The sequence below is a fragment of the Clinocottus analis genome, unplaced genomic scaffold (assembly GCF_023055335.1).
Source record: "Clinocottus analis isolate CAN_PGR_092001 unplaced genomic scaffold, fCliAna1.0.p SCAF_7, whole genome shotgun sequence".
NCBI lineage: Eukaryota > Metazoa > Chordata > Actinopteri > Perciformes > Cottidae > Clinocottus > Clinocottus analis.
Window position 1 is genome coordinate 5746155 of NW_027176229.1, and position 22330 is coordinate 5768484.

General features: G+C 44.4%; 1 protein-coding gene across 1 annotated transcript in view; it reads left to right on the forward strand.

Moving 5' to 3' along the window:
- The first annotated feature begins 4706 nt into the window (after positions 1-4706).
- The window catches only part of rtn4r (reticulon 4 receptor), a 42325-nt gene continuing 24701 nt past the window's right edge, over positions 4707-22330 (forward strand). The window contains exon 1 of the mRNA XM_068605227.1: positions 4707-5299. Within this exon, the coding sequence (XP_068461328.1) occupies positions 5278-5299 (22 nt within the window). The 5' untranslated portion in view covers positions 4707-5277. The remainder of the gene's footprint in view (positions 5300-22330) is intronic.

A 22330-nucleotide genomic window follows, 5' to 3' on the forward strand; every position in this document is an offset into this window, starting at 1 on the left:
AACAATAAACACAATGCAGTAGCTCAAGGATAAGTCATGTCAGCCAGCAACACAGAGATGCAGGGAGAAATGCAGTCGGAGACTATTTTCAACTTCAGAAAAACATGGCAAACCAGAAAAAAATCATTTCTGCATTCCTGTTGTGCATTCTTGTGTTTTGTATTTGCAGCATAAGGAATGTACGCAGCCGCATCACACAGCCCTGTGTTGGAGAAGGGTAAACTTGACCTTGTGTTGAACATCGATGATACTGGCATTTCTACTCGGTGTATTCCAGGTTTGACGGCTTTGTTGGGGCAACTGCAATAAAGGATTCCATGTTTTTGTATTTCTGATGTTGTGGCTTGGAAACCGTTCCTTCATTTGGGGACATACCGTTGCCGCTTCACTTCTTAATGTCTCGCTCGAGGGCCCCGTCAGTACATTACTGGTTCAAGTGTAACTATGTGCTTCATTTGCATGACTGGGTTTGCAGTTTTTGCAAAAGCAAATATAGGCACACACACACGCACGCACAAATAAACAAACAAACACAGACACACACACACACATGGGCAGTACATTGGCCTCACATTGTCACATTGGAGACAGATGTGTTCAGTTTGAGTTGATTGAGCAGATGTGGATAGTAATCTGCATAATCTGTATCTATGAATCTTTTTTCTTTCTTCATAGTTTGGAACTGATATTTCTTTGATATCTTGATATTTAAGAGAGTGCATATTCTGCTCGTCTTTTATTACCAAACAGCTCAAAAACACACCAAACATGTTAGCTTGTTAATTCACAGCTGTTCCTGAGTTTATGATACTTTCTGATGAAAGTGATTTCAAACTGATGTCATGTCCATATAGGATGGATGATGATTTGTTAACCCATGGGCCACACGTATTTATCAAACAATGCTGTATTGTCATTTCTGTGTTTGATCACTTTCATCAAATATGGACGCCCAGTCTGTGCAAAACTGAAGGTTTCCACTTCATTGTTTTCTTTACAAATTGGGTTTTAATAATTCAAGTTTTCATACATTTTAAAGGGAAATAAACATTGTTTCGTAAGGTATTATTTGTTTTCATGATGTGAGGCCCAATATGTTGAGAAAATAAAGCCAAAGTCAACAGAACATCAAAGATTCACACACGTTTTCCTTCCTCCTGATACCTCTGCTTGTTTTGTTCAATAGGATTTCCATCACTGTACGAAGGTATTATTTAATGTGCTCTTGCTTTCGTATCTTCTGATGCATTTTATATAATACTGTGTGTGTGTGTGTGTGTGTGTGTTTGTGTTTAATGTTTGCTAATCCACCACTTTCATTATTATGTGCAGAGTTACGAGGCCAATAAAAATAACTCTCACTCCAACGATTAGTGTAAGAAATAACAGCACTGCTCTGAACATGGCTTTATTTCACAAACTGCCAAAACTTAGCCAGAGGGATTCCCTATCCAAGCAGGATTTGCATTTTTCTCTCTTTTTGTTTCCAACCGTTTTTATTTTTGAACAGTTCCTTTGACAACCTTTAATATTTCTTTCTATTCTTTCTCGTCATCCCACGCTGGAGGTTCAGGGTCAACGTTGGAAAAATACTACTATTGCCTCCAAAGTGACAAATGGACTCTCCTCTTCCAGCTCAGCTGCGGCTTGGCAACGGCCGACCACGGCGGAGAATGTGTAACGCCGGCAAAGCGCCTGCATTTCTTGGCCCATTCTTGAATATTGAAACGTTTTGGAGGACTTTGGAAGACATACATTCTCAGCCAGGACCAAAAATGTCAGAGCCGTGCTTTTGTCGTGAGCGTGTGTTGTATTGATGACCTTCTAAAGAGCCACATGACCTCATAACCTGCATCGCCACACTTTTAAAGCCTTCAGTCTCAGCTTTCATCCATGCCTCATAATTAACACTGGTCCTACTGTCACTCCTGTGGCAGTGGGACACGACTAACTTTCCCCATCACCAAAGGAAGTCATTTATGCCCCCGTTCTCCTTTTGATCCGTCAAACTTGTGATGAAAGAATGGCAGAGCCTCGGCATCGGGATCCGCTGCCTTTGAGACTCAACAGCTTGACTCGTTCCATTACTGCCATGAATTAAAGATCTTCAATCTCCTTTATTTTTTTTCCCCCCGCATTCGCATGCCAATGGTGCGCCTTTAGTTAATTTGCGGTGGTTTCGCCGTGCGAGGCCTCCAGCCTCAAAGCTCCCATGACAATTTACCTGTGTCCTTTTCACTGGCTGCCGCATATCATTGCGATAATGGAATGAGCGAAGGACTAAAGAGTGAGTGGTTCTGTTTTATAATGAGCTAGGGGAGGTAATCAGTTACAGTCTACCGTCACTTCCTGGTTGAAGCAGACACCTTAACCAGTGAGCCACGTACATATTTCCCTACCTTTGGTTGTAGTGAGGAACTCTGGGAATGTATTTCAGGGGCTATTTGTTGTGATAAGGTTAGCACAGTACGCTGTGACTTTATTACGATCCCATTTTAAATGCAACTCCAATTATAGTCGATTTAATGATGCTTCTGCTGTAAACGAATAGTTTTTTGTTTTTTTTTAAAAGGTATTTCACAGCATCACCTACATCACCAGAATATATTTTATATTTTCACTCTACAAATGACAGAAAATAGATGAATATTTGGGAGGAGAACGCTGCGTTTGAATGTGTCGTCCGTCTGTTGCCTCCCAGTGTTGTTAGTTGTGGTGATAACAGCGTTCTTGTTTATTTTTTTTTCCTCTTGAGAAAAGCCTCATGAAATCCTGCGCAAGAAATGGCGCTTTGCCTGTTGTACAGTACACGCCCGGGAATACAAACAAAGAACCTACAAATGCTTGACAGGATCGTCCACACACGTGTGTCTGCCCACACGGGAAGAGCAGGAGGGACGGAGACGAGCGTGAAAAAGGTGACAGCGTCTTCCGATTCTCTCGGGGTGACCTCGATCCCACCAGGTCGCCGCCGTGGCTTTGGACCGTGTCTCTACCGGCCATCTGGCCCTGCCGGTCTCCTCTGTGAGCAGCCATGCGAGTGGCTCGCCGACATATTCTGACGGGTGTGATTCAATATTAGTGGTGGTTGTAAGCTCGGCATTAGCCTGCAGCTCATCCCCCCCCCCCCCCTTACCCCTTTTCACTCGACTACACCACCCACCTGGCTGTGGTTTTCCATTCACCTGCTCCCTGCGGTAATGTCTTGGCTTCTTCCTGTCTCGGTCTCCGTACTAAAGTATAATTAACGCAGGCATTTCATCCTGTGCCAGTGCGCCTGATAACACACACACACACACACACACACACACACACACTATTGTGTTTGTTTTTGTCTGTGCCCTTTGTAGAGTTTCCCATATTGCAGTATAATAAGATGTACGGCAGATGGACATGTTCCAGATTCCCTCTATACATTGTAATGAATACAAACAACATTGTCTCCACTGTGAATTGAATAGTCTCCCTTGCAAAGCTTACAGACACAGACACAGTGTGATGCCTCGCTGTCTCTTAGGTGAGCATCTTCCACAGAGGAGGCTTCTCCTGTCGGTGCTGAAGATGGTGTTTCTGTGTCCGCCGGTAGGGGGCGTGTGGTACCTAAAGATTGCCGGCGCCGCTGCTGTACAGCCCTGTCCTCCTGGGCTTCAGCACAGCGAGCATCACTGCGAAGCTGCTCTTCGGTCCAGTCAGCAATGCCAGAGTGCGTCTCTGCTGCTCACTTTGGTCTAATCACTTCGTAAAAAGACAGCATTTTCATATCAAATGTGCGGAAACGGAATGTTTAAATGTCGGACTAGCTGCAAGGACATGCTATGCCTCGAGGCACTTTGAGTCCGCACATGAAGAAAATGCAGAGAGGAAAAATGTCCGCCTGTGCTGAAAAATAACAAATGACTGAAACTTATTTATTTTCTCCCCAAAATATAATAACAAACACGAGCAAACAATTGTGAAGGGGGGGAAATGAAGGGGAAACAGTCTTAGAATTAAAACACTAAATTTAAAAAAAAGGAAAATTATGGGATGATTTCTGGAACAGTCCCGGGGCTGCAGGTAGGTTTGATGTTGGGTTAACCAAGCAGAAGTGAATACAGCGACCGCCTACGACATCACATCCGAGCGGTCCCCCCTCCGTCCGTCCCCGTCACCCCCGGGGAGGCAGCGCGGGTCCCACCAGCAGGCCGGGCTCTTCTTTTTTGGGAGGGGGAGGGGGGTTGCATGCATGTGCGTGCCTGTCCGTGTCCTATCCAAATAGATTCCCCTCACGTCACCTTCCAACACCACCCACCCGCCCCCCCATCACCTCCATCGCACATAAAACATTCATTAGAGAGCAGCCCTGCGCTGCAAGAAATGTCCGTCTGAATAAGTCATTAAGTCTCAGATTCATCTCGTCTATAATCTTTCAAATCCATCACTTATGTAAACTCACTTCTGTTTCCAGTTGATTTTTTGAGTTGTGTTTGGTATCCAGTGAAGCAGGCAGAGCACACAGCAAGTTATAATAACACATACGTAAAACCCCGTGTGGCGATTCCACTTTGGAAAGAGGAATATATAGATAGCTATATAGATATATCTGTGTGTATATGTTTTATTTGCGTGACACATACCCATCAAACATTCATCTCTGAATCCTCTCTCCCTCTTTCCGCCAAGCGCGCCTCGCCGCCCCGCCCTCCCTCCCGCACCTCCCCGTGGTAAACGCACACTGACGCTCAGCAGTGCGGCCGACATCCGTGCGCGCATCCGCCACACTTTTTTTTTCCTCCGTTGTACTTTGGGAAATATACAGCGGGGCAGCAGATCGTACTGGATATGAGCTGCGTTTTCTAAACCATGGATCCCATACTGATGATTCGCCTGCGCCGTTGATGCTCCACTTGTGCGGGTAACACTTTGCGCTCCCTCCGTCTGCGCGTCCTACATTTTGGGGAGGTGTCGACTGGTGTGTCGGAGAGTCTGCTGATCCCAATTTGGATGTTTATTGCTGACTATTTTTTTCTTCTTCCTGAATCTCTCGTCCAAATGACTGAGCTCGGGTGCAGCCGAAGACGTGGCTCCCCACTCGGGAAGACCTACGGCTAAAGTTTGAAGGGTGCCGGGGTGCTCCGAGGCTGTGCGTCTCCCACTGCGCACTGGATTTGCAACTACCCATAAATTGCAATAAAACAGCGGATATCCTCTCCGTCTCCGCGCACGCTGGGATTCATTCGACTTGGATTTACACGGCGTCTGGATTCCTCCCCTTCCCCCCCCCCCAACGTATAAATCATGAAGAGCGTTATTATCGATGGTGAGTATACGCATCAGACAATAAGACGCCTTTGTAAAGTTTTAGCACATAAAACAAGCAGACAGGGGAGAGATCCTGCGTGCTTTACTGCGCAATGACCAAATCCACAGCAAGTGGCACTGGTCTGTGGAGAGCAGACACAGCCAAAAGGTACAATCACATGTCCTAATTGGAGTTTACTCGGCTGGCTTCCTCTGGGGTTTGGTGACACTGGTGCACTGCTGGAAAAAAACAAAACACCTCTAATCTGCACAAAAAACACTCCGTTCTCTTGTTTCTAGTGCGGATAAAACGCAGCGTCAATATCAGTTATTGCGGCTGTAAACGACCTTGACTCAGGCTCTTAATTGAGTCATAAATCAGAGCAGAATTTGTGCATGTCGCTTTATTTCTCCCCTCCCTCTCTCCCTCTCTCCATCTCTCTCTCTCTCTCTTTGCATGCGTGCGCGTATCCGTTCGCGAGACACCGTGTGTGTGTGTGTGTGTGTGTGTGTGTGTGTGTGTGTGTGTGTGTGTGTGTGTGTGTGTGTGTGTGTGGTGGTCAATATGCTCGCCATAATAACGCAACTTAACCCAGGCACCCGATCAGCGCGTCTGGACGCTGGGGAGCGAGCTGATGATGAAGTCCGCAGATGGTCCGCTTGGCGGCCCAAACAGGAACCTCTTTCATCTCCAGCTTGTAATTGCTGTTTTTGAGGCATCGTCCTACTCAGGGTGCCGCCAAAAAACACTACAGGGAAAAGGCGCGACTGGACGTGGAGCTATTCTAATGAGGACAGAAAAAGGCTCCTCCATTCCCGCCGGAAATGGTTGAGAATCGCGTCCCTTGGCAGGAGTGTGTGTGCGCGCGCGCGCGCGCGCGCAGATAGGTGGAGAGAGGGGAGGGGCAGGGAGGAGGACGCACCTGGCATGCCAGTGCGCGTGTGCTCCCGCACTGTCGTGGCTGCATGCGTGTTGTGTACATATGCTGAACGCAGTGCGGAGAGACCAACACTGACATGTGCGTGTGATGCCGCCATGATGGGATGTATAAGTGCATGTCGGCTCCATCCAATTTGTTCCATGATGAGCTGGTGGGAAGAAGAAAAAAAAAAAACAAACCCTCATCTCCACCCTGCCCCACCCCACCCAGACACACAGACACATGCACGCAGCGCTTATGCAACGCGCTGTACACACTCTCCTCTTCCTCACGTTGTTCATTACTTGGCTAAAACTGCAGGATTATGGCAGGAAAGCTGCAGATTATTGTGGGCCTACGGAGTAACGTTGCATTTAAAATCAAAGAGGCATGTGGACTAGTGGATTCTCTTTGATATGTCACAGGGTGATGCAAATTCAAGTGCACACCCCTCCGTTGGAACAGAGTGGCTCTGGGTCCCTCGGACCCCTCAGGCGGGTTTTCATCATCCAACTGGTGTGATTTAGCGCCACACCTTTTGTCAGATTGTTTTTCTTCTCCCTCTGCTACAATTTTAATTGGTATCCATCTCTGAAGGCTTCTGATTTGGATGAGAAAATATGGCCTGTCGTGTCTTGTGTTTAAAGTGTCAGCGTGAGGAGGGACTTTAATTTACACTCTTTTTCACCCAGTCAGCACACGATCAAATGGCTCTGTGGGAAAGCTGTTGCTTCGGGGTGCCACTGCTGCCTGTCTGCCAAGCAAAGCCAATCAAGCCCAAATTAATGATAAAACCTATTATGTTGGAAGTGAAAGCTTTCTTTCTCTTCGGGAGTTTTAAACCCGTACACAATGAGATCTTTGTTTCCTTCTTCATTAAAAGTTCAACTTTTGCTGTTGTGTTGGTGTGGCCTTGCCAAAAACTCTGCCCTATTTAAAACAGATGAAGATGAAGCATCTGTGGTGGCGAGATAATAATTGTTTAGAACGTATCAAGCCGTAAAAAAAATAAGACGGCAAGCAAAAAACAAATAAAAATGGGAAGAAAGGACTGACAATGGCTGATTTGCATGGTGGCATTAGCGGGATCAAACGTTGCGCCATAAACTGGCAATGAGACACGGCATCTTCCTTATCCTGAAAGAGAATTTGAAAGTCATCCATCCTTGTGTTTATATGGGTTTGCATGTGTGTACACGGGTTGGGGGGTACTGTCTGTGTGTGTGTGTTGGCTTTCATGAGTGTATGGGGGAGGGGTTTGAGGAAAGGAGGACAAGCGGAAGAAAGACGACGCTCATGAAATTGATAAGTGTGGTGGTTGTTTTTGCATCATGTGTTTCTGGTTAAATTGTCTTTCATCACATGTCGGTCTGGATGCTGCAGCAAAGCCGGAGCCTTTTTCTTTCGCGCTGCATCCATCAGTCTGGAATGTGTTACTTGGACACAGGATGATGATAATAAATCTGTAGCTGGAGCGATTGTTGAGCAATACGACGGACTCATTGATCGCTCTGGCATGTGCCAAGATTGCTGGCTTTCATTTTTAGCTTCTTTTTTTTTTATCCCGGCCTGTATTTCAAGACCCTCCCAGTCTCCCCGGTCTCATTTATTCACTTTTTCTAAGTCTTTAACAACTAAGGACGCTGCTATGAGCCAAACCTCTCGAGCTATGAAGACTCACAAGCCTGATTAGCTCCAAAGAAGAGGAGACGATAAGTCAACGTTGTGCCAATGTTGTTGCAATTCCTTCTGGTCAACAATAGAGGTCAATAAAGGGTTGAAGAGTGATACTTGTCCCCCGTGTGAGGAAGGGTTGGTGGGAAGTAGGAGTTGTGGAAGAACAAATGTGACCTGATGAGATCGGTACATCAGGATGTGTGGGAAGAGAGGAGCGAGAGCATTTCCCAGAAAGACCCGTCGTTTACACATGATGCCAAGGACATTCCATCAGTCAACCAATATGTGGCAATAAGAGGAGGAAATATGCGAGTAAACATCCATCCAGATGTGTCCGAGTTGACTCCCTAAGGTCTGATTGGTGGAAAAGTGGTGTGAAGGGCGGTATATAATTCAGATTTAGGGATTTTGATTCTTTGGAGCTGGTTGGAGTTGTTGGAAGAACAAGAAAATAGACGCCGACGAAGGCCGTCTTCCTCTTCATGCCGTCTTCCTCTTCATGCCGTCTTCCTCTTCATGCTTACGAAGCGATTGGCAACATTTGGCGACAACAGAGTCAACGTAACCTCGATGAGCGCAACATGTGGTTAGGCTGCAGACCACGACCAAGACCCGGTTCCAACCCGGCCCCGATGCTGACTCAGCGTGAGTAAAGCTTTGTGTCCGAGCTGGAACGCGCTCCGATTAAAAATGATGCGACCACTCGGACAAACGTTTACCCGTGAACTGCTCAAACATAAAGACATACGTCATACAGCTACGTCATAACTCAAAGGTTGCATTGTGTTTAATACGATGCACCTTTGCCTTGTCTATGAAAACAGCTGATGTGTTAATTTGATTGTAAAGTATTTTATATTTATTTAACACACACAACAAATATTTTGTATTGTTTGCTCATTTCACATCTATGTTAAACGTCCAATTATTTAATATTCTGATATTACTCTATTTAGATTGTTGTTATAGATCATTTACATACGACTTATGTGTATTGTTAAATTCAAGCATAAAGATCATTTTTTTGTTCATTTATGTTGTTTTATATTTCAATTCTAGATTGTAACTCAAATTAACAAATTACGTGGATCGATAAAGTATTTCTGATTGTGAAACCTTTTTATACTTTCCTTATTGGAGAGAGGAACGTTTATCTTGGAGAACTCTTGTTGAACTAAAATAAGAAGATCTATTTGAGTTTTTTACAAGTCATTTTTAGCAGCTCTTCTAATAGACAGAAAATGTCGCCTTTATTACAGGATAATATTCATTGATCCTTTTGAAGGACATTCAATTACAAGTGGGAAACATTTGGTTTAACCTTGTAAGATTAGTACAGCTATTAATGTTGTATTTCATCATTTCAAAAGATGAATGTTGATTTCACATCCAAATAAATGATCACTATTTACTTGTTATCAGAACAGAAACGTGAGAGCCATACATAGGAATATGTTACTTTTGAATGTGTGATTCTGCCAGCCATTACATTCAAATCAATATATTGCGCGACGCCGCCTCGGTGGTAACAATGCCTTAGTTACAGCGACAAACAGCAGATCCTCTCAGATCGCCTGCTGCAGCGTTCACTGCATCCGGATGAGCCCACTCCTTCAGGGGCTTCTTTTAATTGGCCGCGCCCTTCAAGTAGCACTGCATTTATTTATACAGTACACACACACAGACTCCCTGACACACACACACACACACACACACACACACACACAGACACACAGGCATGCTGGCCTCAGATATCCTTGGATCCATTCGCTCTAGGATGTCCCGGCCTCACAGCCCTTCAGTGCTAATCAGCAAGACAGAGGAACTAAGTGGATAAACGAGTAAAATTCTATTTGTTTATACAGAGGAAGCTAAGGGGCGACATAAGACAGAAAGCAGTCGAAATGAAATACACCATTCCCCCAGATTACCACCCCTTAATCCTCTTTGTGGGTTTTTATTCTACTGTCAGACTATTTAAAGGGAGAATGAGCAGAAAACTGTCGACGCTAGCCCCCTACACTTCTCTCCAGAAATAATACATGTTGGTTCTTCTTGAGCTGAGTGTGGGAGCAGAGGGAGGACCAGAAGAATCCGTGTTATGCAACGTGAGGGCGGTGGGGCGGGTGGAGTCTTTATAGGGGGATTTTATGCATGTCTTTTTTTGAAATTTTACAAAAATTCCGCCCCGACACTGCATCATAATCCCTCAAAAGGTGCAGGTGCATGACGGAGCAGATCAAAACCTCCCATGCGCCTGCAAGGCCAACCCTCAGATAGAAGACAAGTGGAGTGTGCACACACCTCGCGGTTGCGGCGTTGCGGCGTTCGCACCGGAGTCGTGACACTCGTTGGCCGGCTGAGCCACGCGGAGCTGCATAATCTGTCAAACGCGTTGCCCGTCACACGCCGCTGCCCGGCGTCTCCTTTTAGTCGCGGGGGTCGCTCTCTCGCGGCGTCCTTTGAACTCCACGCGCCCACTTCTCTGCCCGTGTAGCCATGAAAGTTGCACGCTCCTTCTAATCCCATTGCAGACGCGCTGCGCCTGAGCTGCCTGAGCGCCGGTGACGCTGATTATACCACAATGGGGAGGCTGACTGATGGCCTAGTAAATTGTTAATTAGACAGAGCAGAAGCCGCTCTTAAATTAGGCGCATGAATGGAGCCGCTGTCAGCCCTATAAGTCAACCTGTGGCCCCCGCTCCTCGTCTTGCAGGAGGCAGTGCCACTCCGAGAGATAAAGCGGCTGCCCGAGATCCGAGATGCGAGCATGAGTACACGGTAATTGAGCACAGTGTTGGGAGGAAGGCTAGCACGACTGATACACACGCTACGGCTAACCTTCGGATGTGCGGTATACCATGTGTTTAAAACGTCCGCTCTCATGGACAGCTTGATGATGGCGAAGAGGCGGGCCCATCAATACTTGGTTTCAGTAAACACGGAGGACATTTTGATATAATGAGCCACATTTTGCTGACATACGCTCTGATGTGAATTCTGCTTTCAGTCAGTGCACTGGCAGCTTTTAACAGCAGGGCTGTCAAATGTTGAACTGAATATTTCAGAGGGAGGATGTCCGAAGGCATTGTTTTTTGTTTTCACCCCTTTGGCTGGATAAACATCCTCATGTAGTCGTAGCCATGTTGATCTCATTAGCATCAGCGACGCGGAAATGGATTCCCGACTAGTCCTCGTGATCATCCTTTGGAAGGAGGAAAACAGTGGTCATTAGCATGCAAACCAGACAGATGGAAGTTGATATTTTGGTGCTGTGATTGATGTAGTCTGTGGACTAACTAACCGCCTCCCCCACCCACCCACCTCCCACCACTCCCCCTGTTAGAGTATATCTTTAGGATGAGGTGTGTTAATTGTATAACATCACAGCAATGAAACTGTTTAATCTGCAATAAACCAAGCGGTGCACAGCGGTGCTGCCAAAACAGTTACATAGTGGAAAGTGCTAAGCTTGTGGCTGGATGTTGGTGCATATAAAAGATCATATATTTGAGTATTCAGTTGCTTCTTGTTAGACTCATGATTGAAATCTCTGCTGAAGAGCTCTGTCTCCTGCTGCATACTTTAAGGGGGGGGGGGGGGTCTTCTCATTATTTATCGTCATTCAAGGCAATGTTTTAAAAGACTGCCTTAGAACGCCTCTGTGACTTGCACAAATAGCTGCATATATTGGTGTTTATTTTATGTGAAGGACACATACTGTATCCAGTATTTACTGCATATTTAAGCAACCTTTCAAAGGGTAGTTCTTCAGCGTGGGGTGAAATAAAAGAAAACCTTGAGATTGCAGAGCCCACCTGATGTCAGAGAGGGCAGCATTCTCAGACAGGCAGGCTAGACGAGCCATTCATTGGACGGTTGTATAAACTCATTCTAAAAGTCTGCATCCGAACAAGGTATTGCTCATTATTAGTTCGGTCTTATTTCAAGGTAATGCCGCTTATTTCTAGAATTTCGAAGGAGCAACTTGTCTATTTTTCGGTGCAACCAAAGAAACCTGTTGAGACTTGTTGTTTTAATAAAAATGTGTCTGTGCTTCCACTCGGCTGTGTCCACCGGATCAGATTTTGAGATTCAAACTAAACACAAACCAGGACATCTCGCCATGTGGTCTCACAGATCGGATCCCAATGAGAGCAAAATGTGGTCATAGTCTTGACAGTTAATCGTGTCCTGGCATGATCGGATGTCGAATGTTGCGTTGAAATGGTACCAAGGTGCAGAATAGCCGGTTACCTTGTTGAGAAGTTGGAGGTGGGCAGCCTGTATCCTGCAGCTCTTAATCTCACAGCTCACTGCTTCTTTCTGTTCTGAACCTCCCTGACACTAAAAATGATCCAATCTCGGGTAATGCAGTGACCATCGTCTTGTTCTGTGTTGTAAGATTCAGAGGTCGGTGCTAACGCAATGTCTTTAAACAGATTCTGCATTCATGTGTAATAGTTTCCCATCCAGCTGTTTGAGTCAGTATTGGCTCGATATCGGTGTCAGGAGACTTTGAGTTGATTGAGAAAAACTGACTTTGTTTTTTTTTAAACAGTAAGCGCAACGGTTTTCTCTGGACATCATCACTCAACTGCATGTCTGCAAGAGGTCAAACCTTTTTCATTCTTGTAATTGTGTGTCAATACGTTGGCCAGGGCCACCAAACTGAAAAGCTGTTAAGTCATTGTGTGAGCCTTACTGGTCAAAATGTGTTTTCACCATCGCAGTAAACCTTGAAAAAAAAAAAAATCAAATCATTTTTTTCTTCTTTGTTGAAGCCAATTGTCAATTGTAGTAGACTAAAACTAGCTGGGTGCTATTGTGTGTCAATCCCACTGAGCTTCCTGTATCTTATTCCAACAGCAAGTTAAAGTTTACTGGAAGTCAATACTGTACAATATTGTAGTATTAGTATACAGAAAAGAGGTATTGTAGAGTCTTTTATAGAGTACATATATTTGTGGACCAATATGTTACATGGACTGTAAACTCAACATTCACTTTTAATCTGTCATGAAAAGCCAATGAACACAAATTTAAAGAAAATGAAAATGAAAACATCTGTTCTATTTCAGTAGAAAACCACAAACATATCGTAACTCCTCTCTTCACAAACCACGACAGCAAAGACGTTCATACATATATGTGTATTTTTTAATAGTGATGAAGATGTTGAGTGTGATGAGTATAACCGAGATCAGATGACAAGCAACTCATCACTTTTGATTAGCAAGCCGTGTGCTTATTCTGCTAATTGTCTTTTGCGCGCATGTGCCAAAACGAGTACAATATGCTTCATTAATGAGACGATAAATCTTTTGCGAACAAAAAAATAACTGTTCAGAGATTTACACAATAATAAAAGAAAATTAAGCAAAAACAAAAGAGGAAAAAAAATGTAAATAAAGCTGTTAATTAGTCAAAAAGAGAGTGAATGGCAATCAATGAGGCTTATCAATGAGATAGAATTGCACTGGATTACATGCAAGAGTCATTTTCACGGATGCCTGCCATTCCCTCATGTTTAGGTCGGCTTGAGGGACGCACAGTTTATGGTGCTACAGTCTTCCTCACTACTATTAAAATACTGATTTACTAAATGTGATTAGATGACGTGGAGTCACTCAACTCGATGGATTAGTGGATGGATGGATGGATACATACGTAGATAGATGGATGGATGGATAGATACATACGTTGGTGGTTAGATAGATGCATACACAGATAGATAGATGGATGGATAGATGGATAGATAGATGGATACATGTGTTCTCCATTTTGCCATCGGCTACTCCCATTTAGAATTGAGGCAGAACAAAGCTTCAGAACTCAATGACAGATTGTGCTTTCATACAGTCACACTGAAACACATTCACAACAGTAATGTGTCCCTGTGAGCTCGGTGGGTAGTTCACAGCAGATAGATGTATGGGGAGCCCTTCAAAGGAAATAGGTCGTCACTCCTCAGGCTCAGGGGGAATTGATCTGTTATAGATGTGAAAGCTCGTGCCCCAGGTGCTCAACATATATAATACATACCTGCTCTGGCGGCTTTTTTTTTTTTACAAGACTTCCAAAAATCTTTGGCGGCTGATAAAACTTCTTTTCATACACAAATCAATGTCCTCAGTGGTGGGAGGAAACGCGCTTTGTCGAGCAGGAGATGCACGATCTTGCAACTGTTGCGGGAGTGAAGCAAGACTTCCCAAAAACAGTCTCAAACCTAAAAGTGGAATCAATGGAGCGCTTGTAGATGTGTCTGCTCCAGGAAGAGGGCCCCATAACCTTCCCTTTTAAGAGAACAACACTGTTGTGTATCGGGATCAAATTGGACAAGGCTGCCCTCTCAGCAAAATACGCGAGGAAGGGAAGGTAACTCCCTCCAAGCTGAGATGTAACATCTGTGTTCAGGGATGTTCATTTGAATCAGGTTTTGCTCTCACTCATCTCAGGGGCTCAAAGTAGGTCATTCTTATTAGAATGCAAATCTGACAAGTGCGCTTCACCGTTACTCTCCTTTTGTCCCACTGGATTGTGTGCCGAATACATATTCCTTCTGATTCTCTGCAGTCGTTCCTCACCGGCCCTCCTCTCGCACTGCGCCATTCTCTGACTGTCTCACCCACACGCAGCCCGTCACCTGTCTGTCCGTCTTCACTCTCAGGTGCAAACGCTGATCATCTCGTGTAGATATCGGGCCACGGCAAATTAAATGTGACCGCAGCTGCCCTGCCCGGACGCCCATTATAATGATATCTGTAATCTGTTGGGCTCAGGGGAAGCAGTGGGGAGGGCCGGGAAGACGGAGGGGCTGACGGTGGAGGGGCATTCAGGATGTATCTGGTCGCTGGATTTTCCTCCACTGATGAGGTTCGTACGGACTCGGACCACATGTCATCCGTGGGTTTAAGTCCCATAAACCAGAATATCGGCGAAGGCTGGAATAGCATCCCGAAGCTGAGGTCATGAACCATTGTATACAGTATGTTGTGTTGGCGAAAAGATTATTTAGAGTGTTGTTCCGATAAGGGAAATGTCTTTTCGATATTGCCTACAGGAATGGCTATTGGCAATATGCCGATCCAATATCAGGTTTTATCCTTCATCAGCGCATTTATGCTACACGGGATCAACAACTCGTGGCACTCTCTCCCTGACCTCTACATGCCGCCCGAGCATTACTTCATGTGTGCGACGTTCAACAGAGATGAGAAGAAAGACAGATGGCTCACTCGTTAGCTACTTCTGTCGCTCCCGCGTCCAAAATCTACTTAATTGTGATTGCACTTTCACAATTTATTGAAGGGAGTTTTTGATAATTCCTTCAATATCTATATCTTTTTTTTGTTGTTGTTATAGCTGGCTGTCAATCTAGAGAATAAAAGAATATTTTATGGCATTCATTCCCTTTTGCAAAGGCTTTAACCGGAGCCAGGAAATATCAACCATGTCCTTATTTTTTTAACAGTTGTATACAAATATGTCTGTATGGATGGAATATACTTTTTTTTTCTCCATTTTTAAAGCACTGGCATCAGAACAATATTTGACTTTGGCCGATACACAACTTTAGGGATCGAACTCTGTATTGGAAAGGATTAAAAAAAAGAAGTTTTTATTATCTTTTTCTCTTCCGAAATATTAGTTTCAGTCAAGTATTATGATCGCTATCTGTTCAGCCATAAGGTAGAAATCAACGATCAGGATAACCAGTTTTTTTGTCATTATTATTGTAAAATTACAGTGATATCAATCTTCCCCTAAGGGAGGACTTCACCAGGTGTTAACAGCACATTTGGATACTTTTCCCCTCATCTATCATCAGTCAGTGTTGAGATGTTTTGACAGGACTCTCATCGCATTAGAGCGGGAGGGAGACCTGCCCGAAAAATGTCCCATGGAATCCCTTTGGCACCGCGGGGACGAAGAAAACCACGGGAAGTTTAATCTGAGGAGCGAGTAGATTGTTCCCGGGGAAGAAGAAAAAAACGTCGGCGTCGCGAGGGCCGCGTCAGTCGGCTCGCTTCCCAAACCTCTAATTTCGAACTGTTGCTTGATTTCACATGCCCGTCCGTGTTCCCAGCGAAGCCCCATCATCACAGCGATTATTCCAGTGAGGGAGACGAGCGCTGCCAACTCTCCATCTCCGAGCTGTAAACAAATTATGCCGAAGGGGTCTTGATGTCTGCGCGAGAAACAGAATAATCTGAGACCAACGCTGATGGTCCCACCGAGCCTCCTCGGTTCCTCAGCCAGCAGACACTCGAGGGGGTGAAGCTGGAAGGAAGCTGGCTGCGCAGATGATTGGTGTCGTTGTGATGCTTTATTTTTTTATTTTATATATATATATAGCCGTTTTGCATCCCTCATCAAAAACACATAACCCGCTCCATTGTTTGGATAATGAGTTTTGACGGATCCAGCTTTTTCCTCTGCTGGCATAAATCAAAGCCTGAGATTTCCACCTGGCACTCTTAAGAAGTAAATGATGAAGATACCGCCGTATGTACCCCTTAAATGTAATTCAACTTCATACCATTCAGTCAGAGGAGGCTGATTTTACTGACGTGATTTCGTAATTAGTCAAACAACCGATGACTTTGTGTTTTGATCCGTCGCATGTTTGAGCTCTTTTGTCTTGCGGAAATTTCTGGCTGCTTTCAATAAATCTTTCAGTGTTTTTTGCTGCGGGTAATTGACAGGTTATGTTTTCTCCCCCTCCATCACTCCCTTGGAGGGCATTAGCATATTGAGTTTCGTGCCCGACTGTGAAGCGATTCCCACCATGCCTTTAAAAGGCATCGCATGAATAGACGGCGCATTACACCGCAGAGAAATATGAGACAGGAGAAGCAGCACACTCTCCCTCCACTTTCCCTCCCGGCTCATACGCACTTCAGCGGGATGAGCGCACACACACACACACACACACACACACACCGGCTGCTAGAACCCCCTGCTGCTTGCTGACTCACACAAGGTTTAGGAGGCGGGCCGCATTTCAGGTTGGGTGAGTCGGACATGTTATATTCCCATCTCCCAGAGTTAACTGCAGAAACAGCCATGAGATACGTGCACCTTTTCCCCTTCAGGTTAAAGAGACCTGAGTGTTCCCACCTTTTTCCAGTTGTTTATTGTGTGTTGTTTATTTTTGCTTATTCCTACTTTTGACTGGATCTTGATTTCATTCAGATTTTTTCTTCCACAGCCCTTGTAATCGATGTATTTTGAGTCGTCCCTTTGCATAAATGTTGCTTTACGTCCGATTGTCTTCATTCTAATTGACTACATAGAAAGTTTGTTGTGGGAGGAAGAGGATGAAGTTCAGCTTTTAGCTAAGTATTGTCATATCGATGCTGTGCAAAAGCTCCTGTCTGCACTTTGTGGATTTTGTATTGTTTTGTATTATGTATTGGGCATCCTTAACAAAAAGCATCCTGCAATAAAACAACAAGGTGGTTTTTGTTTTCTTAAAAAAAGTGATATTTTTGGTTAAGAGGTTTTGACTCTACGGCCATCGATACATGGGCCGGTTTCCGATGTATAGACATAGCAGGTCATTTTTTATATCAACTATAATTCAAAGAGGTCCAGTTAGAGAATACGTTCTCACACAAAGGTCTGGACCATCATAATATCTAACTTACGTTATCAATAGCGTACATATGAAAGTAATGTTAGCAGGCTAGATGGTATATTTTCCGTGTCCTAGGTTAAAATTTGTATATATATATATATATATATATATATATATATATACAGGCGGTCCCTTGTGGATCACAGTATTTCCCGTCAATGGATGCTATCGGCACACGTAATGGAGATCCGTAGTTTCAAAAGCTAAAGCACCATGCATTAGAAACCATAACCAACCATTAGCTTCCTCCAGCGTGAGAGCACTGCACCTCACCACCGGCCGGGGCGAGGCATTACTCAGCAAATGGAGCGACTGGAGACTGGAAACTTTATTGCAGATGAGGGGATGGAGGGAGAAATGGTTTACTGACATGCACTTTATGGGTCTCACTTCCTCAAAGTAGCCTCATTTACTGAACCTGCAGGGGAAGCATTTATTGGGCAACCAAAAATTCTTGACTGAAGCTGAAAAAAGGATGTTGGTGTTGCAGTATTATTTCAGAAAACTCTCATTCCTGAACGACAGAAGAACAAAAAAGAAGCTTTTTTTCCCTCCCCAATTGTACTGTACGTTGTTTGTTTTTCCACGCATTTCAAGGATATGTTTACTTTATTTTGACAGGAAGATGTCACAATAGTGTCCCTTTCCATCCACTGAAAATATGCCCGGCTGATGTTTCATCTCCTCCAGTGGAAACTTATTATAATGTAACCGACATTGAAACTGCTCCAATGAAAGGATTCCTCTGTCAATACAACAGCACTCTAATTATGGCTTATTTTGTTCATATGAGAGCAGTAAGTGAATACTGCCTGACGTCCCTCTGGAGTATGAGATACCTCCTTTATTACTGAATGGGATTTTCTGGCCCGCCCTCTGCCATTGCCGTGCTCAACCTTCTCAATGAGATAGAGCTGGAGCGGTGCATATTGAGACTGTATTACAGTATCGACTCCTCGTCCATTTAACTGGTGAATCAGCTTCGTTTACGACTAATTAAAGCCATTAACGGGGGCACACGCTAATGCATTTTTGCACAGATTACAGAAACATGGTCGCCGGTGGCAGCCGGGCTGATTTCACCGGCAGGTCAAGATGAGAGTAATTAACTGGATATTAACGGCGCAGCGCGACTTGTACGTGACAAGATGGATGCTCGGGTGCAGAGACCCGCTATACATGTGCTTGGCACTCTTCACACTCTCAGCTCTTATTCGTTGCTCTTTATCGAGGATACTGGAAGAAGAGTGACTGCAACCAAGCCGAGATGAGCATCACATGTTTATTCTAATAATAGATGTTGTAATGGAAATGGTGGATCAAAAGGAAAAGACCTGTATTCTGTATCTACAGGACAGTGTTGAGTGGAAGATGTTAGATTATTAATACAAAGCCTGATGCGGGTTAAGGCAGAGATAACGGGAGAAGAGAGTCCATCAGGGATGGATGTTGTTTGTAGGCCAACCCTGAGAGGTAGCATCACATGGGTTCCCTTGAAACAAAAAAGCCAAGAACATTTTTACAAAGAAACAACACTTTTATGATCCGATATCTTATTTAGCAACCTCCTTTTTTAAGGCTTCAGAAGTTTTGTTGTTATCGTGTAGATAGGTATCTATCAAGTATCTCACAAAAAGCCATTTAACAAAAAGAACTCTTCCAGACAAATGCACCAGAGGTGCAAAAAATGCTGACTGGTGTTCAGGTTTGAGGACTCCTTCCTGCAGCACTATATTAGGTGCTTGGGGACGCGAGGAAAAAGCTGCCTCCAAAAAAGGTGTTACAACTTCAGGAGCATATTGAAGACACTCGTTTGCATTGCAGTGTTTGCTGAAACACCGCCTCGCTTTGGAGCAATTCTCAAGAGCACCTCTGTAGGAAAATTACAGGTTACATCATCAGAATTTGCATAACATTGCCTGCCGATTAACTGAGTTTTGTGCCGCAATGTACTGAGTTGTTTCGACTTAATAACCTTCTAATGGAGGGTTATGCAGGTAAAAGGCATGAAGGACTTGCAGAGAAGCGATGCCTGCACACAGGTAGTCGTTATTGATGTGCACGCCGCCATCATTCCACAACAGCCTGAAGCTTATGAGCAGAAAGGGTTTTACTCGATATATATGCACGTTCCCATCGTGCAAACCAAGGAGGAGGTTAATTTTTACCCAGAGGTGCAAAGTAACATTACTCAAGTACTGTACTATAAATTTCTCCCCACAAATATTTGACAGCTATGCATTAAGTTTTACATACAAACCTGCATGTTGTAGGCGATGGGGACAAATGCATGGTGCCATCCATCCATGCGGAAGAATAAAAAAGGTGAATTTGTTGATACTATTTAAATACTATTATTTTGTAATGCTATAAAAATGCCCACAACAAAGAAATCATGTAGCACTACCTAGTTACTCCCACCTTGCAATGTTTAGGGAAAGTTGGAAAGACTATTCAGGTCTTTGGGGAATAACCTCCAGCATCATTTTATGAGCTGCCCGGACCTTACAAATATGAATGACAATTCACAATCACATTGTGTTGAAAAATGACACAAGAAAAGCCCAAAAATGTGTTATCGGAACATGCAGGAGGTCCCTAAAATGTTGACCTATTTTCCCGCCTTCCCATGAGATCAGGTTGCTGCGAGTGTATGGACAAGAAGACTGGTGGTAGAATTAGCTGCGATGGAGGGGGAACCAGCTCAAATCCTTCTGAGACTACATTGGTCAGCTCTTATTCAAGCAATAAGATCAGTTTAACATGCCACAATGTCAAGTGTCATTATGCAGATTGAGTACTTTTACTCTTCTGCTATACTTCCTCCAGCAGCATATAAGCATTTTAAATCCAGCCAGAAAGGAGAAGTCTGCCTCTCTCTGCAGGGGAGAATGTAGGAAGAAACAGAAAATTACACAGCTAAATATTCAGTGTCCAGATGTAGATTAAAGAAGACAAAACAAAGCCTGATCTGCCACGAGGAGCAAGATGAAAGCAGAGGGCTCTAAGAGTTCCCCCACCTAAGGTAAGCCGCCGCTAAGCTGAGTCTGCAGTTATCTCTCATCCACTGCGCTGAATACAGGAAGAGGGGAAAGGGAAGGGAAAATAAGGGCTCGGCATTCTGTTGCCAGATTGACTCCATCTTCAAAGAGATATTAACATAGCGCCAGTTTCCCTTTTATCTTTCTTTAATTTCAAGGATGCCAGCCCAAATTAAAATGCAAGGCAACTGAAATGAACCTTAAAATATCAGACACAAAGGAGCATAAAAAAAGAAGGCAGCCAGGTTGAAAACATTGATCTGGTAGAACGTAAACATCTCTCATGAACTGCAGCGTTTGCCAATAATCCATTGTGACACATTTCATTATCACAAACTAATGCGTGTGTGTGCTGATGATCCCAAAATCTAAATATGACATTCTAGTGGACTTTTGTAGATCCTGGCTGATTAGAGAGGCTGAGCTGTTTTTTTGTAATCAAGTTGCAGGTATAATAAAGAAATCACAGGACTGTTGGGTTCATTAACATTCACAGAGAATGATATTAGATCCACAGGGAATTTGGGAACGTAATAATAAGTAGGACACTTGGAACTGTAACCTTGTTGTTGTTACCTTTAAACTTGGGAAGTGAACTTATTATTTGGATTGTTTGGCGATGGCATCAGGCCGTAAAGCTAATCACACTGATTCTCCACTTATGGGATTTAAAAGTCTTTTTCATAGAATAAATGAAAATTCCCTTTTCAAATACACTGTCACAAAAATAATTACCACTAATAATTACCACTATTTTTCCATATTTACCAGCAGGAGCAGGTTTGTGAATTCCCTGGATTCCCAGGTGAAGGTTGTCATTTCACTGGTTTCGCAAAGCGGGCTCTGCATACCCTGCAAGAAATTGCTTGGATGACTTGCAGCTGTTCCCCTCGCCATTTCTTAAAAAACACATTTAAAAACGAGCTTCTGATGAGGCAACGTCGCTCGCCCAGATGTGGCCTGGAAGTAAAAGAACGAGAGCAAGTGGAACTTGCTCTGATTAAAGAATAGAGGGTTTAAATGAAGTCTGTGTAAGTCCCACCGGCGTCACCCAACATGGGATTGGAAATAGCGTAGTCTCGATCGCCTGCCACCACACAACAAAGCCGACATCTGGCATTGCGGCTGCAAGACAAAACCGTCCTCTCTCCCCCTGTCACCCCAGTTCCATATAAATATATAAATATATGTATATTTCATGGGCCTTTCGGCAGGTAGTTGCGTGCCTCTTCCTTCTCCGTGGAGCCAGCTGGCAGCAGAGCGTTCCAAATCGAGTGTCACGAGCGCATCCTGAGCTTCTCCAAAGAACATTTCGGCTGCTCTTTCCCTTATGCGATGCCGCTGTCACCGACATAGCATGTTTAAGATAAAGCGGGGAACAAAGCATCTTGCAAGGTGATGTAGCAGGGGCTGGTGATGGCACAGAATATCAGACCGCAGGAGAGAACTCTGGGAACAGAGGAAGACGGAGACGGAGAGGGGAAGCGTGCATACTAATGCCGCCCTCTGGATTCTCGTCGCTCGTTCACTATTTTGCATATCGGGGTTTTTCCCTCAACTTTTCAAAGTTCAGTTTTTCCCTGTCATGACGCCTCCTGCACACCATCCCTGTTTTCACATAACTTCCCCACTGAAGCACTCATGAATCACCGCGCTGAGGCTGTTTCCAGTCCGTGCCGCCAATCTGTCACCCTGATCCCTCCAACTGCCTTCACCGCCGCGTGGACCTGATGGAGGTGTCTGCACCGCATGGAAGTCATCTACCTGCG